This window comes from Mya arenaria, chromosome 1, assembly GCF_026914265.1.
Source record: "Mya arenaria isolate MELC-2E11 chromosome 1, ASM2691426v1".
Classification (NCBI taxonomy): domain Eukaryota; kingdom Metazoa; phylum Mollusca; class Bivalvia; order Myida; family Myidae; genus Mya; species Mya arenaria.
This window is the reverse complement of record NC_069122.1, coordinates 36,034,641-36,046,692: the sequence shown is the minus strand read 5'-3', so window position 1 is coordinate 36,046,692 and position 12,052 is coordinate 36,034,641. Positions and strand designations below refer to the sequence as shown.

The 12,052-nt window shown below is 35.2% G+C and overlaps 2 protein-coding genes across 2 annotated transcripts in view; both read right to left on the bottom strand.

Moving 5' to 3' along the window:
- LOC128226818 (uncharacterized) overlaps nt 1–5,671 on the bottom strand; it is a 94,882-nt gene extending 89,211 nt beyond the window's left edge. Inside the window, exon 1 of the mRNA XM_052936890.1 lies at nt 5,596–5,671. Within this exon, the coding sequence (XP_052792850.1) occupies nt 5,596–5,671 (76 nt within the window). The remainder of the gene's footprint in view (nt 1–5,595) is intronic.
- Nucleotides 5,672–5,699: 28 nt separating this feature from the next.
- On the bottom strand, nt 5,700–6,682 carry LOC128226811 (collagen alpha-2(IX) chain-like). Its single transcript, XM_052936878.1, has 2 exons — nt 6,622–6,682; nt 5,700–6,109 (listed from the first exon to the last, which is right to left on the bottom strand). The coding sequence occupies exons 1-2, from the start codon at nt 6,680–6,682 to the stop codon at nt 5,700–5,702; spliced, it is 471 nt and encodes a 156-aa protein (XP_052792838.1).
- Nucleotides 6,683–12,052: the final 5,370 nt, after the last annotated feature.

The following is a 12,052-nucleotide window of genomic DNA, read 5'->3' as shown; positions in this document are numbered from 1 at the left end:
ATATCTGTGTTAAATCACTTTCGTATTCATGACGAAAGGAGAACGCCCAACTCGAGTACGTCGTACCAAAATCTATGGCTGCAACCAGCAGTGGTTTCGACTGTTTCAAATAGAAGAATTGAGAAATCTGCATCGAATCGTACAAAACAATCTCTAATATAGTATAAAAATGGCCTACCAAATAAATAATATCGAGTCTATTTGGCAATAAGCTGAGGTGGTTCCAGCATTTCACACTAGAGAAGAGGGGATGGAGACCGCGGCGTACCTTAAGACGTACCGTTACCACATCGGCATTAAAAATATTGGTATCCTATGTCACTTGAGGTCGGGTTTTACGGCACATATAATTTTTGTCTGAAATGTTGCATTCTAGTGCATTCGTAACACAATAATATTACCAATTTTGGCAACAAGCTCTTTGAAATATACCATACTAAAAGTAATAGAGTGCAGCACATGAATCATTAAATAAATATGCTAAAATTCATGTATTAAGAACTTTTCTTTACTAATTTCATTTATATTGATTGTAGCGACAGTTTACAGAAACACTCGAGTACTTTCCCTGGGTAGAATCCAGTACTGTTGTCCAATTTTAGGCCATGAGAACCTTAGAGGCGGCCTCCTAACTACACGACCACTCTCACCGTCTCACCACTTAAAACTTGTATAAATAAGTATAGGAACTTCTAAAAAATGTAATGCAATAAACATGTACAGATATAAATATGTTATTCGGTATAAAGCATATTTCATTAGAGTGATTCGAATGTGTACTTACAAGAGACATATCGGAATCCCTCTTTCGTTATTGTCGTCGACTGGAACCAAATACAATACGGAAATTAAAATGGATATGATGTTTGAAAACAATGACATTTTACTTTACTTCCTATTTTGGTTAAATCCCTCAGTCCTTCACGATTTGATGATAACATGCAGATACACGACGCGTATTTTTTCATACTTCCTCTTTCGATATACAATTTTCTTGCAATGCAATACGGCCCATTTTCTTTCACAAGCTCTTATTTTATATTACCATTTTTTTAAACATAAATCTAAATTGTTATATGTAAACTGCTAAATTTACCTTAAGCGATCCTTTATTTAAACTCCATCAGTCCGGTTATTTCAAGTTCCACTTATCTTAACTGGAAGTAGTTTTGAAATACCTACCGAATTGGTTGAAAGTACCTGTTGACGATTTCTTGAAAAAGGTCTGTCTGAGTTTAAAGGTATGCGTCCAAACTTGCACTTTATGCTTTAAATACCGGGGCGGTACGTTGTAACGCATAAAATGAAACACACAGCTGCTGAAATATTATCTTCGTGGCCTCTAATCTTATAGCTGATACTACACAAGCGACTTTCTGTTATCTATTTATGAAGGCTAACCATTGAATTATCATGTGTTTATCTTTTATTGGTTTGTTTACATCCCTTTTGGTTCCGGGGGTTGGCACACCCGGCGCACCCCCAACCAAATCGTCCAAATTAAATGTATATTTCAATATAGGAGTAAAAAGTAATAAAATACACCCAAAATGTACGATTTCGGATAAGAAATTGTTAACATTTTCTTGGGGGTTACCCACTAACCCCACTGCCAACACTTTTAACCAAATAAGTTCGATTCTGAAGGAGTGGCTCAAGTATAAAGGGTTATACCCTTAAGCTACGCCCCCACTGACTTCGAATCCTGGATCCGCTCATGTACATCATTTTTGTTTAATTTTAGAACCACATTCTTTTTCTCTTTAGTATTATTAAATGAAAGATGATGATCAGACTTTTGAGTTATTTTTCTTCACCTACGCAATTTGTTTTCTGTAAGGCATATACAAAAATAGTCTCCTTGACCGTTAATTGGTTTTTGTCTTCGATTATGATACAAGTTTTAATTGTCGACAAATTCAGTATCCAACCTTAAACTGATATTGATAAATAATAAAACATCGTTTTACCATCCCAGCAGTAAATTGCAATTCTAAATGGTTTGATTAAATTGTGGCATTGAGTTGACAATATGTACTTTCAGATACGACAGGATGTTCAGTGCAATTGGAAATAAAACATGAACATTTTTCCCTTCAAAATGGATATACATCTCAGAACTGAATAACCCCGTTATGAAACTAAATGCAACAGACACATCAGACATTCCGTGATTGATTTGTTTTATTTCTAAACATTGTTGCATGATTGATTCAACATTCGTTTGGTTTGGACATTTGAATTCAAAGTTTTAAGGAGCATACGACCTATAAGTTTAAGACAAGGAACTACAGCGAGTGTCAGATACGAGTTTATATGCTAACTCAATCTAGAATTCCGCTTTTCAGATATGGGTCATCTTGGACCATACCATACCTTTGTTGATAGATGGTCCCAAAGGCGTTAAATGAAACTGCCCTAAATGTAACCCAGGAAAGATATTCGTTAATCCGCTAACGTAACTGGAAAAAAAATATTTGGTATACATGGACACTTGATTGACATTTCGTGGTTAGTTTAATATTTTACTTTCGGAAGTTGTTCTCTTGAACTGCCAGAATAAACAATTTCAAATTTGAATTGCAATAGTACTATTACTCTAATTGTTTAGCTTTTTTAATACACATATGTATATTTGGATGAGAAAACTTAAAACATACATATGTTTGAGATTTAAACACGTATTTAATATTGATATAAGACTGAATAATGTATACACACGGTATGTTTAGAGTTGTCTGAGCCATCAAGTCCCTTGAACCTTTTTAAAGTAAAGAAAAAACGCAAATTAATGAGCCACATTAAGGTAATGTTACGGTCTCAATAGGGCCATAGTCTACAACAGCCGTGTGACTTCATCTGGAACCGAAACTTAATATAAAAGAGGATTATCGTATTCCTTGGAGTTCTTCAAACCACACATTATTCTTTTTCGAAGTCTAGCAAGTCATATTCGAAGACCGAGCTGCCTTATTAACAATACGTCGTAGCCGAAATTTTAGCTGAAACCGTCTTTACATATATACTTCAGGAGAGGACAACGAAGAGATGTTTGAAAACCAATAAGAAATCTGGTATGCGGCTGTGTCCTAACCACCAGTTCTGGTGCTCCATTTCAGATGCAAGGGTACGTATGTTTGTGATATATTGTGTCATTCAATGTATTAGGGAGTAATATATTTTTGATCCTAAAATAAAATGTTAGTGAGTAAATTTAATAACTATGCTTGCAATGTGTATGAAGCCTTCACTGGTCATCAACTTGTTGAAGGCTACGATAGCTTGAATGTTAGGAAACAATTCTTCAAAGTTAAACGAAATGCTTAAAGTCTTTGATGCAAACACTTTTGTTTCATGATCGGCTATAACGTAAATCTGCTTACCCTTTATCAGAGTAAAAAACAACTATGTTAAATCAAAACGTTTTGAAGATATGTTTCTGCCTATGGTTTTGTCTTACATTTGTTTAGATTATAACACAAAGTGGCACTTGGAGTCCAGGTTTGGTTTAATCATAGGCTATCAAATAAAAAAACACGTTCCAGATGTCACCTCAACAAACATTATGACCTTCCGTTATTTAACAAACGAGGCATGTTTGTTGCGCGTTAAGTGTATACCATGGTATGGTTTGTTCCACTGACCCAGTTTCAGACTTAAAATAACTTAGCATTAAGTTGTCTTGACAATACACATGCAAGCCATGTTTGAATAAGTTTGGACTCTCGTGTTCACGAGTGTTCACTATATTGTTACTTTATAAGATTGGTCTTGACCAATAGTGATATAGAATTTAATTTGCCTTTAATTTTGGGATGCACATTTTCATCCCGAATGGACCTCAAGTATGTTTACAGGACTTTATTTGATTGAACATAGTGGCAATACTGTTGACCAATATGACACAGTATTGATCCTGTTCGACCTTATGTCGAGACAAACATTCTGATCAAGTTTGACAGCGATATATCTTACGTGTGGCACCTTACTGTACACAGTTGCTGTTGTTTAGTTTGACCTTATAACTTAGGTATTGACAACAATTGTTTCCGTATCAAACTATTTATCAAGACCACTATGATTAATTGCGGCCTTTAAAGAGATAAACTGTAAACGAACATTAAACTCATGGTAAACGGATAAAATGATAAGGTAGTGTCTAGTGGCTGTCATAGACAAAGCAATATTCGCTCGGCTTTCAACACAATGGTAGAGTTTTGAATCAAACATTGGTGTGCTTTATATTAATTAAACAATGGTAACTTATTGGGTAAATCAAATGCCAAGTTTCACGATGACCCTGTTCAGAGGCAAAGTGTTTAATGCATAATATTAAACGAGATACACACAACAAGCACATATTATATATAAAGCACCTCGGTCACTATCCTAATAACTCTGCCTAATTTTCAGTTCACAATAGTGCATTACTTCAGCTCAATAATGTAGCTGGTGATAATTATCCTTCTAACAAAATGATAAGGGTAAACCTATCATTTGTAGATATCTTCACAATCACGCTTAGACGTACATTATATTGTATTTTGTTTTCAGGGCATGAAAGCCAAAATTATCAACACCGACGGTGGAAACCAATACTAGGATATTTAAACTGGCTGACTGACTATTCAATCATGTAACTCGCATGTTTGCATTCTTGGCTTTTGGAGGACATTATTCACGCGAACTTGGTCCAGCTTTTTGTAGTTTTAGGCAACAACATATCACAATATTCATCAGGTGCTGTGACTAAACAACGGTTCAAACTTAACAAGCTTTTACAGCTTCCAGTGATATAGAGCAGACCCAGTATTCACGCGATATCTTAAAGGGGTTTCACAACTTAAGCCATTCTCTAATTTAAGTTTCTCGCTTTTCATATCATATATCTTTGTATATTTGCTTAGACAGTATTTTTTCATTCACTTTATTTAAACTACTCACTGTTTATGTTAAAAATGTATAAACGTATTTTTGACAAAATCTGAAAAAAATAATATGACTTAAGTTAGGAAATGCCTTTAAATTTTTTAAGAATACCGGCCATTTATAAGTGTTTGAATATGTGAGATGATTATTTTTTCACAAATTTTCATAATCATTTAGACCTTCTAGACTGTAGGTAAAATAAATAAAAAAATACAAATAATTAATATAATCCGTAGTTCTTGACTTCTATTGTCTTCTTAAATATTTCAATATTTCTTTATTTCTATATTGCAAATTAAAGGTAAACTGACGATGAATGTGTTTATTTCTCTTACTATTTATTATATAATATAAATAGGTTTGTTAGATATAAGCTAAATGTATGTGTTTGCAACTGCATCTTTTTAAAATCGTAAGTTGCATTTTGACAAAAATAAAAGAACATTAGTTTGAATATGCTTGATATCAAACACTGAATAAGTGAACAGTATGTTAACGAAAACGAACTCTCATCAGATCAATCTTCGGAATGTTCATCAGAATATTCCTCTGAACTATCTTCATACATCTCAGGTGCAGATGTCGTGGTCTCATTGTTGAATTGATCTTAAAATATTACCGGTGTAGATGTTATGGCTCCATTGTTAAACTGATCGTTAATAAAACCGTCTTCCTCTTTCTTCAACAGTTTAATATACTCTTCCTCCGTCAAGATATCTCCATCTTCAGAATCGTAGCTCATATCTCGTAAAAGATCGTCATTAGATATGTCAACACGACTTTGATCTTGAACTTTTGTCCCCGGTGGTGGTGATCCATATATTAAAGGCGCCTTTCCAATCATAGGACCAGCTGCTACCGGAGCTACTTGCGCAACGGGTTGGGGGGTGCATGTATACCGGAAGTGCCATCTTGCTGGACTTCCTGATGTTTTCAGCTAGTGGTCCACTTTCGAAGGAGCAATTTGATTGGCCATCATCCGTCCATCCGTATGGGTCATATATGGGTGTCGGACTTTCAACAGGTCCCCATGGTCCGATGTCTCCCTGTTCTCCTCTTTCACCATTTGGCCCCTTTTGACCCATTTCCCCTTCTGGTTCTTGAAAGCCAGGTTCATCCATCGGACCAGCTTCTCCATAAAATCTCACGTCACCTGGAACGCCGGCGATTCCCTGAATGCCTTAGAAAATAGACACGAGATAAATGTAAACAATACAACATTTATATAGAGCTATAAGTATGTTACAAATGAGATAAACTTATTTTAATATTTTGATTTGATTAAGATTTGAACAAGCTCAGTGTTTCGCAAAATAACATTTATGATAGCCTTCTAATCCATTACAAGATTGTTATGAAATTTGCACTCATCCGATGTGTGTTTAAGCAAATACATACAGTTAAAAGCTATAGCTATTGTATATAACTGAACTATGTTGTCATCATAAACAGCTGCTATATAGCACAGAAGTGTCAAATTTTGGACTAAAAAATTCGTAAGTTAGTCATTGTAACTAATTATATCCACTGGCAAAACTTAAGTAGAGGGTTATGCTAGTTGCTACATATTTTGAATCTATATAAGGTACTCCTGAATCATTTGACATATTTGGTTGCTTTCAGTCTGTTTTGATCCGGTTTAGATGTAACAATGAATTCTGGATACTACAAACGCAAAACAATCAAGCATACCTGGTATCCCCCAGTCTCCAGTCATCCCCACATCACCTTTAATGCCTGGAGGCCCGGGCATACCAATAAAACCCACATGACCAAGTTACCCAGGAGGGCCTCTAAAACCATGTTTGCCATTTACACCAGCCCAGCCTACGTCACCGATAATCCCAGGGATTCCGTCGTATCCAGGGAAACCCTTCTCACCTATCTCACCCGGGAAGCCGAAAAAATCTGTAAGTAATGAATACACACGAAATGAGATTGCACAATTATAAAAGAAAAACACTTAGGAAAGGAATAACTTCTAAAGTAATCGTTCCTGTGTCTGATTTAAAGGCTATTATTTTGAGTGTATCCATATACAAGAAATATACTAAGGAAACAGAACTACCTCAATAAAATGACGAATACTTAACAGCAACGACATGTCAAGGACAGGAACAATTGGCCATCGGGAACTTCGTTGAACCTTGTTAGTTGATATAACTATGTATATACAGGTTAAGGTTGTAGTCATATCATACATTCATAAACTTAAAGTAACAAATCGGCTCCAATACCTGGTGGTCCGCGTTATCCTGGGTTTCCACTGGTGCCTTTGTGGCCTTTCTGACCTCTAGATCCAATTCTGCCTGGTGGGCCTTGGTGTCCAGGGATACCTGACGAGCACAAAATTCTCAGAGCTATCGATGATGCAGGATGGTTTGTACCTAACTCTTGGTGTTGATTGTCTCTTAATAGTGCAATGGAAACTACAGGACAAGCCAAATAGTCAAACATGAAAACATACACCCTGATTAGAGGAACAATGCAAGGGGGCGTAGGGTTAACATCACTGAACTAGAGACACAAACGTATAAACACATACACAAATACACCACTATTTTACCATACACTCATCGACTTTTTATATTGGCAAATGTATCAACAACTTCTGCTACATTGATCTCTGTCTCCTGGAGTATGTACATTAACATTTTTATGAAAAACTACCGAACCAAGCACAGTAGTCGAAAGTTTGAACATAAACCGCATTTAATGGCACAGAATCAACGCCAACGTCACACCAGAATCATGGTACAACAGCACAAAACTCGACAAACAACACAGTTCATAAATACTCTATAAACAACTGGGGTAGTTTATCAAGGATTGTTAGGAACCGCCTTGGAACAGTCATTAAAATGTAAATTTACTGGGGGTTGAAACTAGTTTGTGTGTACAATCTCACTCCTGTCCCAATAATCCCGAATAAAGTAAAAAAGTAAATGGTATGCATTAACTTGGGAAACTAAATAATAGAACAAATAATAATGCACTAATAAGTAAACCTCAAGTATATCTATGATTATTTATCCCGACTCTTTCTTCAGACGAAGGAATACAAGTGGGAGTACCTGTGTTGTAATACAAGGGAAGTAACTCTGCCTACTGATTGTTTGGATCTTCAGGTTCATTATTTTCTTTAGGTTCATTGTTTTTGCTCATAGTACTTACTCGCCAAACGTGTTATCCTGGCGTCTTGTCAATTTTCTACTTGTTTCTGTCATGTAGTTCCCCACGGTGTAAGTTTATGCATTTCTATTGTTCCTTTACATCTAGTGATTCATTTCCCGTAGTATACTGTATAAAATTTAAGCTTGCATAAGAAATCCCTCGAATTTATTTTTGGGTCGAGATTCGTACTAATACCTTTCGTACCTTTGTGTTTTTGCTCTATGTAAATAACTTAGACACTCAAAATTTGTTTTTATTTTTTCAGCTTCTTACCAAACTTATGATGTGCACAAGAAACATGAATAAATGGTTAATTCTATACTGGTGTTCAGATGGTTTATCCTGCAACAGCCAGTACAGTACCTGATGCAAAATTTTATGATGCAGTTATTGTTTGAAATTATAAAAATCCAACACAGTTTGCTTTAGCAAATAAAAGGTTTAAAAATGTGTGATCAAAGAGTTCCGTAATGAAAAGCATCAGTGTACTTAACTGGGAACGAACAAAGAAAAAAATATTAAAAATAAAAAACTCAATATACACTTTGTGGGAATGGACACCGGATATAGCTCGAAAAATGATCAATCAATAAGCATTTGATTCTGACACATGGTAAGTTTTTTGTTATTATTATTTTATTTATAGTGATATTTATCAAATTCGAAGAGCTTCGAATAGATCAATTCTGTGCAATACACGACTATAATGGAAATGTGTCTCCTCTTTTGTATAATAGCAAAATTCTCGCCGAATGTTGCATGATCGCTCACAAATGTTCAGTTATGTGGTACGATTTCAAACATAAAACAACAAATAGAAAACAAGAATGAAAACTGAATCGAGCGATTTCATTATAATGAAGCAAATAAATAACTGCACAGGGGATAGCTATTAACTGTACTGAGGATAGTTGCGATGTATTTATATTAATGAGACTGTGATGATGGTTACGTCTTCTTAACTCTATGCAAGCTCAGGGAAAACTGTCCAATGTTGTCCATATCGAGAAATTAGAGCAATAATGTTACTGTTATATGTATAGTATACCTTACATAAAGTGTCTCTTGTTTGTATATATAAATAAAGATGATCGGTTCGTATGTCTTTGCATTCTAATGAAAATTCAGTTCTATATCATCAGCTGTCCATATCATAAATATAATATTGACCGGTGACGTCATACAACTAGTAAGTGCGGCTTGCTATTTTCACAACGTCGTAGAAAAGTCGCAAGAAAACTTCATTAGCTTTGTTTAATAAAACACACCTACAACGCTTTAAAAGTATTTAGTGGTAATATAAAAGCTTCGGTATAATATAAAAAATATTTACATTACACTTCGGTCACCAGTCTATTGTAACCACGGCCCCCCAGGTCCTGGGGTATACCGGGGATAGCCGGGGAAAAGGGCCGTGTTTTTACTTTCCATGTGCCGCCGCAGGGCCGGGTGACCGCGATGGTTTTGTCATAGCGCCAAATTTAGCGGAGATTGGGCCTTATGTAGAGTCTCTGGGGTGCGGGGGCATTTGGCCGGGGTTTAACCATCAGTTTGTTCCCGCAGGGCGGGGATTTTACCCGGGGTTGGCTGGAGCGAAAGTCAAAGTCCCGGCTATTTTTGCAACGTTTTTGCACACTAAGTCATCAAAAATAAATAATATATTGTGATCAAATTTTGTTCACTTGAACCTGTTTCTAAGCTTGGATCGATGTTGCTATTACTTAGAACAGGAAATGGTCTCAGCTCGTCCACTTCACCGAGAAACTTAGTATTGTGACCAACCTTGAAATATAAGCAGCATGCATACACATGTATACGTTCATTTAGGAGGACATGTACCAAACTCATTGATAACTTAAGTTTAATCAATAATTTGTCATTACATTGTATTCTCACTTTTGCAGATAATTTGAAAAAAATGGATTTGACGGATGCATCCATGGATTTGTCAGCGGTAACTGTGACTGAGGATAATGGAAAAAAGTTTGTGTGCAGCATATGTACCTATTCAACTGACTACAAAAGCAACCTGAAAAGGCATATGAATGTACAAAGAGACATACCAAAGACCAGCACTCCAAAATCTAAAGAAAAGGCGAATGAAATATCGAAGCCATTAAATAGTATGTGTATTGTATATATACTGTTATTGTGTTACGATCATCTTGGTCCATTTTTACATGCTATCCCCAGTACACATTGCTCAACTTTAAAACTATCTCCAGTACACAAAACGGCTATCCCCGGTACAGTATCTTGAACATTTGTAAGGGAATATCTTTAACAGTTTAAAAGTTACATTGCCAGTTTTTACAATAAACATAGTTTAGCTTATGCTTGTAAAATCCTTCGATTCAGATTTCTTTATTTATTCGATATATTTCCTAAGATTACAATACTTGTCGAAATTTTGTGAGTTTTGAGGTGATCATCACAGATTTAAAGTAACATTTTTCATGGTCTGCTAATTTTTAAGCATTATAAAGCACATCATAGGCCAAATTTAGCATTAAGCTATTAGTTCAAACACTTGTTTCATTTGTGGATACGGGAGATAATCGTTAACACAGCAAGATCTTACCTCTGGTCTAGAAAAACAACAGCATATTGGTATGTTTACTTATCACTTTTTGAGCTATATCCGGTGTCCATTCCCACACAGTGATATATATTTGCTAAAATCTTCTTCCAAATGATTATTATTATTTGTAAAATTTTGAAACAAATTGACGTCACAAGCTTAAACATTACTAGTGAGCCAATAACGGTTTTAAAGATAACTCTGCAATTTTTTAATGAAATCAAAATACTGAAAGCCATATTCAACTATATTTTTTTTTATAAGTAAATTGAAGTGCAGAGATTCATAGTGCAGATATTAATTCTCTGCACTGTTCAACAAGTTAATGTTTTCTCTCCGCCTGTGTTAAAACTATTTTATAGAAGACATTCATTGTTTTATAATTGAACCATAATTTAAGTTTAAATATTAACACTATCTAATACTTTTCTGTACAAATGAAGTGACGTCCATTTACGCATGAATGCCCCGACGAATCACAGGTGCAGTAGTTTAGGTGACCTACTTATTATGCATATGTTAGTATAGCGCATGCGCGAAGTGGAACGTTCGCGTGTGTATTCAAGTTTTGCTTTGAATCAAAATGGACGGATTTCAGTATTTACTTCATAATCACAGTTTATTGATCCATTCGAACAGTATAATTTTTAAAATTGAAAGGGATGCAAACGCGAACACAGTTGAGGCATTTGCTAGTATGCTATAACCAGTGAAGACTTTAGGGTGGCGTTTTTTTATTCAACGTGGACATTATAAACAAAGCGGCAAATTTGTTCCTTACATTTTTTTTCACTGTTCATACTTTTCAACATCAAGAATGCAAGGTATTTGTTTAGTTGGAACATTATGTTGTTTTACTTGATACGATTTCACTGTTTTTAAACTGAATTGTAAAATTCAAGTCATGAAAAGAAAAAGTCACTGTCGGTTATTCGTTCTGAACAAATTCGGATAGACCTGACCTCAGCGTCGTGAAGTTTGAATGTGACAGGAATACAACTGAAGTGGGGGTAAACTTTAAAAACTATACTGCACAGCAAGCTTACAAAAAAGAACAGTATACACAGTTTACGCTTCACCACAATTGCCATTTTCAGCGGGACATTTAAGATCGCATGAATGCCTCCGCAATGATTTTTAATCCTTAATTAAACATGTCTCAAACATCCGACATACCAATATAGTATGTTACTAGTATGAGTTCAATAACATAAACTTTTGTTCATTAAATTATTTTATACAAACCTATCAAACCTGTTTTGTGTGTTGTACAACATGAAAAACTAATAATTGAAATGCAATTACGGTTGGAGTTGTATTAATATTTGTTTTATAGATTCCTACCTGAAATGGTATCAGCCATCAGGC

Excerpts from the sequence above, each read along its gene's own strand:
- LOC128226811 (XM_052936878.1), bottom strand. The coding sequence starts at position 6,682 with ATGCCCGGGCCTCCAGGCATTAAAGGTGATGTGGGGATGACTGGAGAC. Across the intron at positions 6,110-6,621 it reads TGGAGACTGGGGGATACCAG|GCATTCAGGGAATCGCCGGC; the intron begins GTATGCTTGATT and ends CTATTTTCTAAG.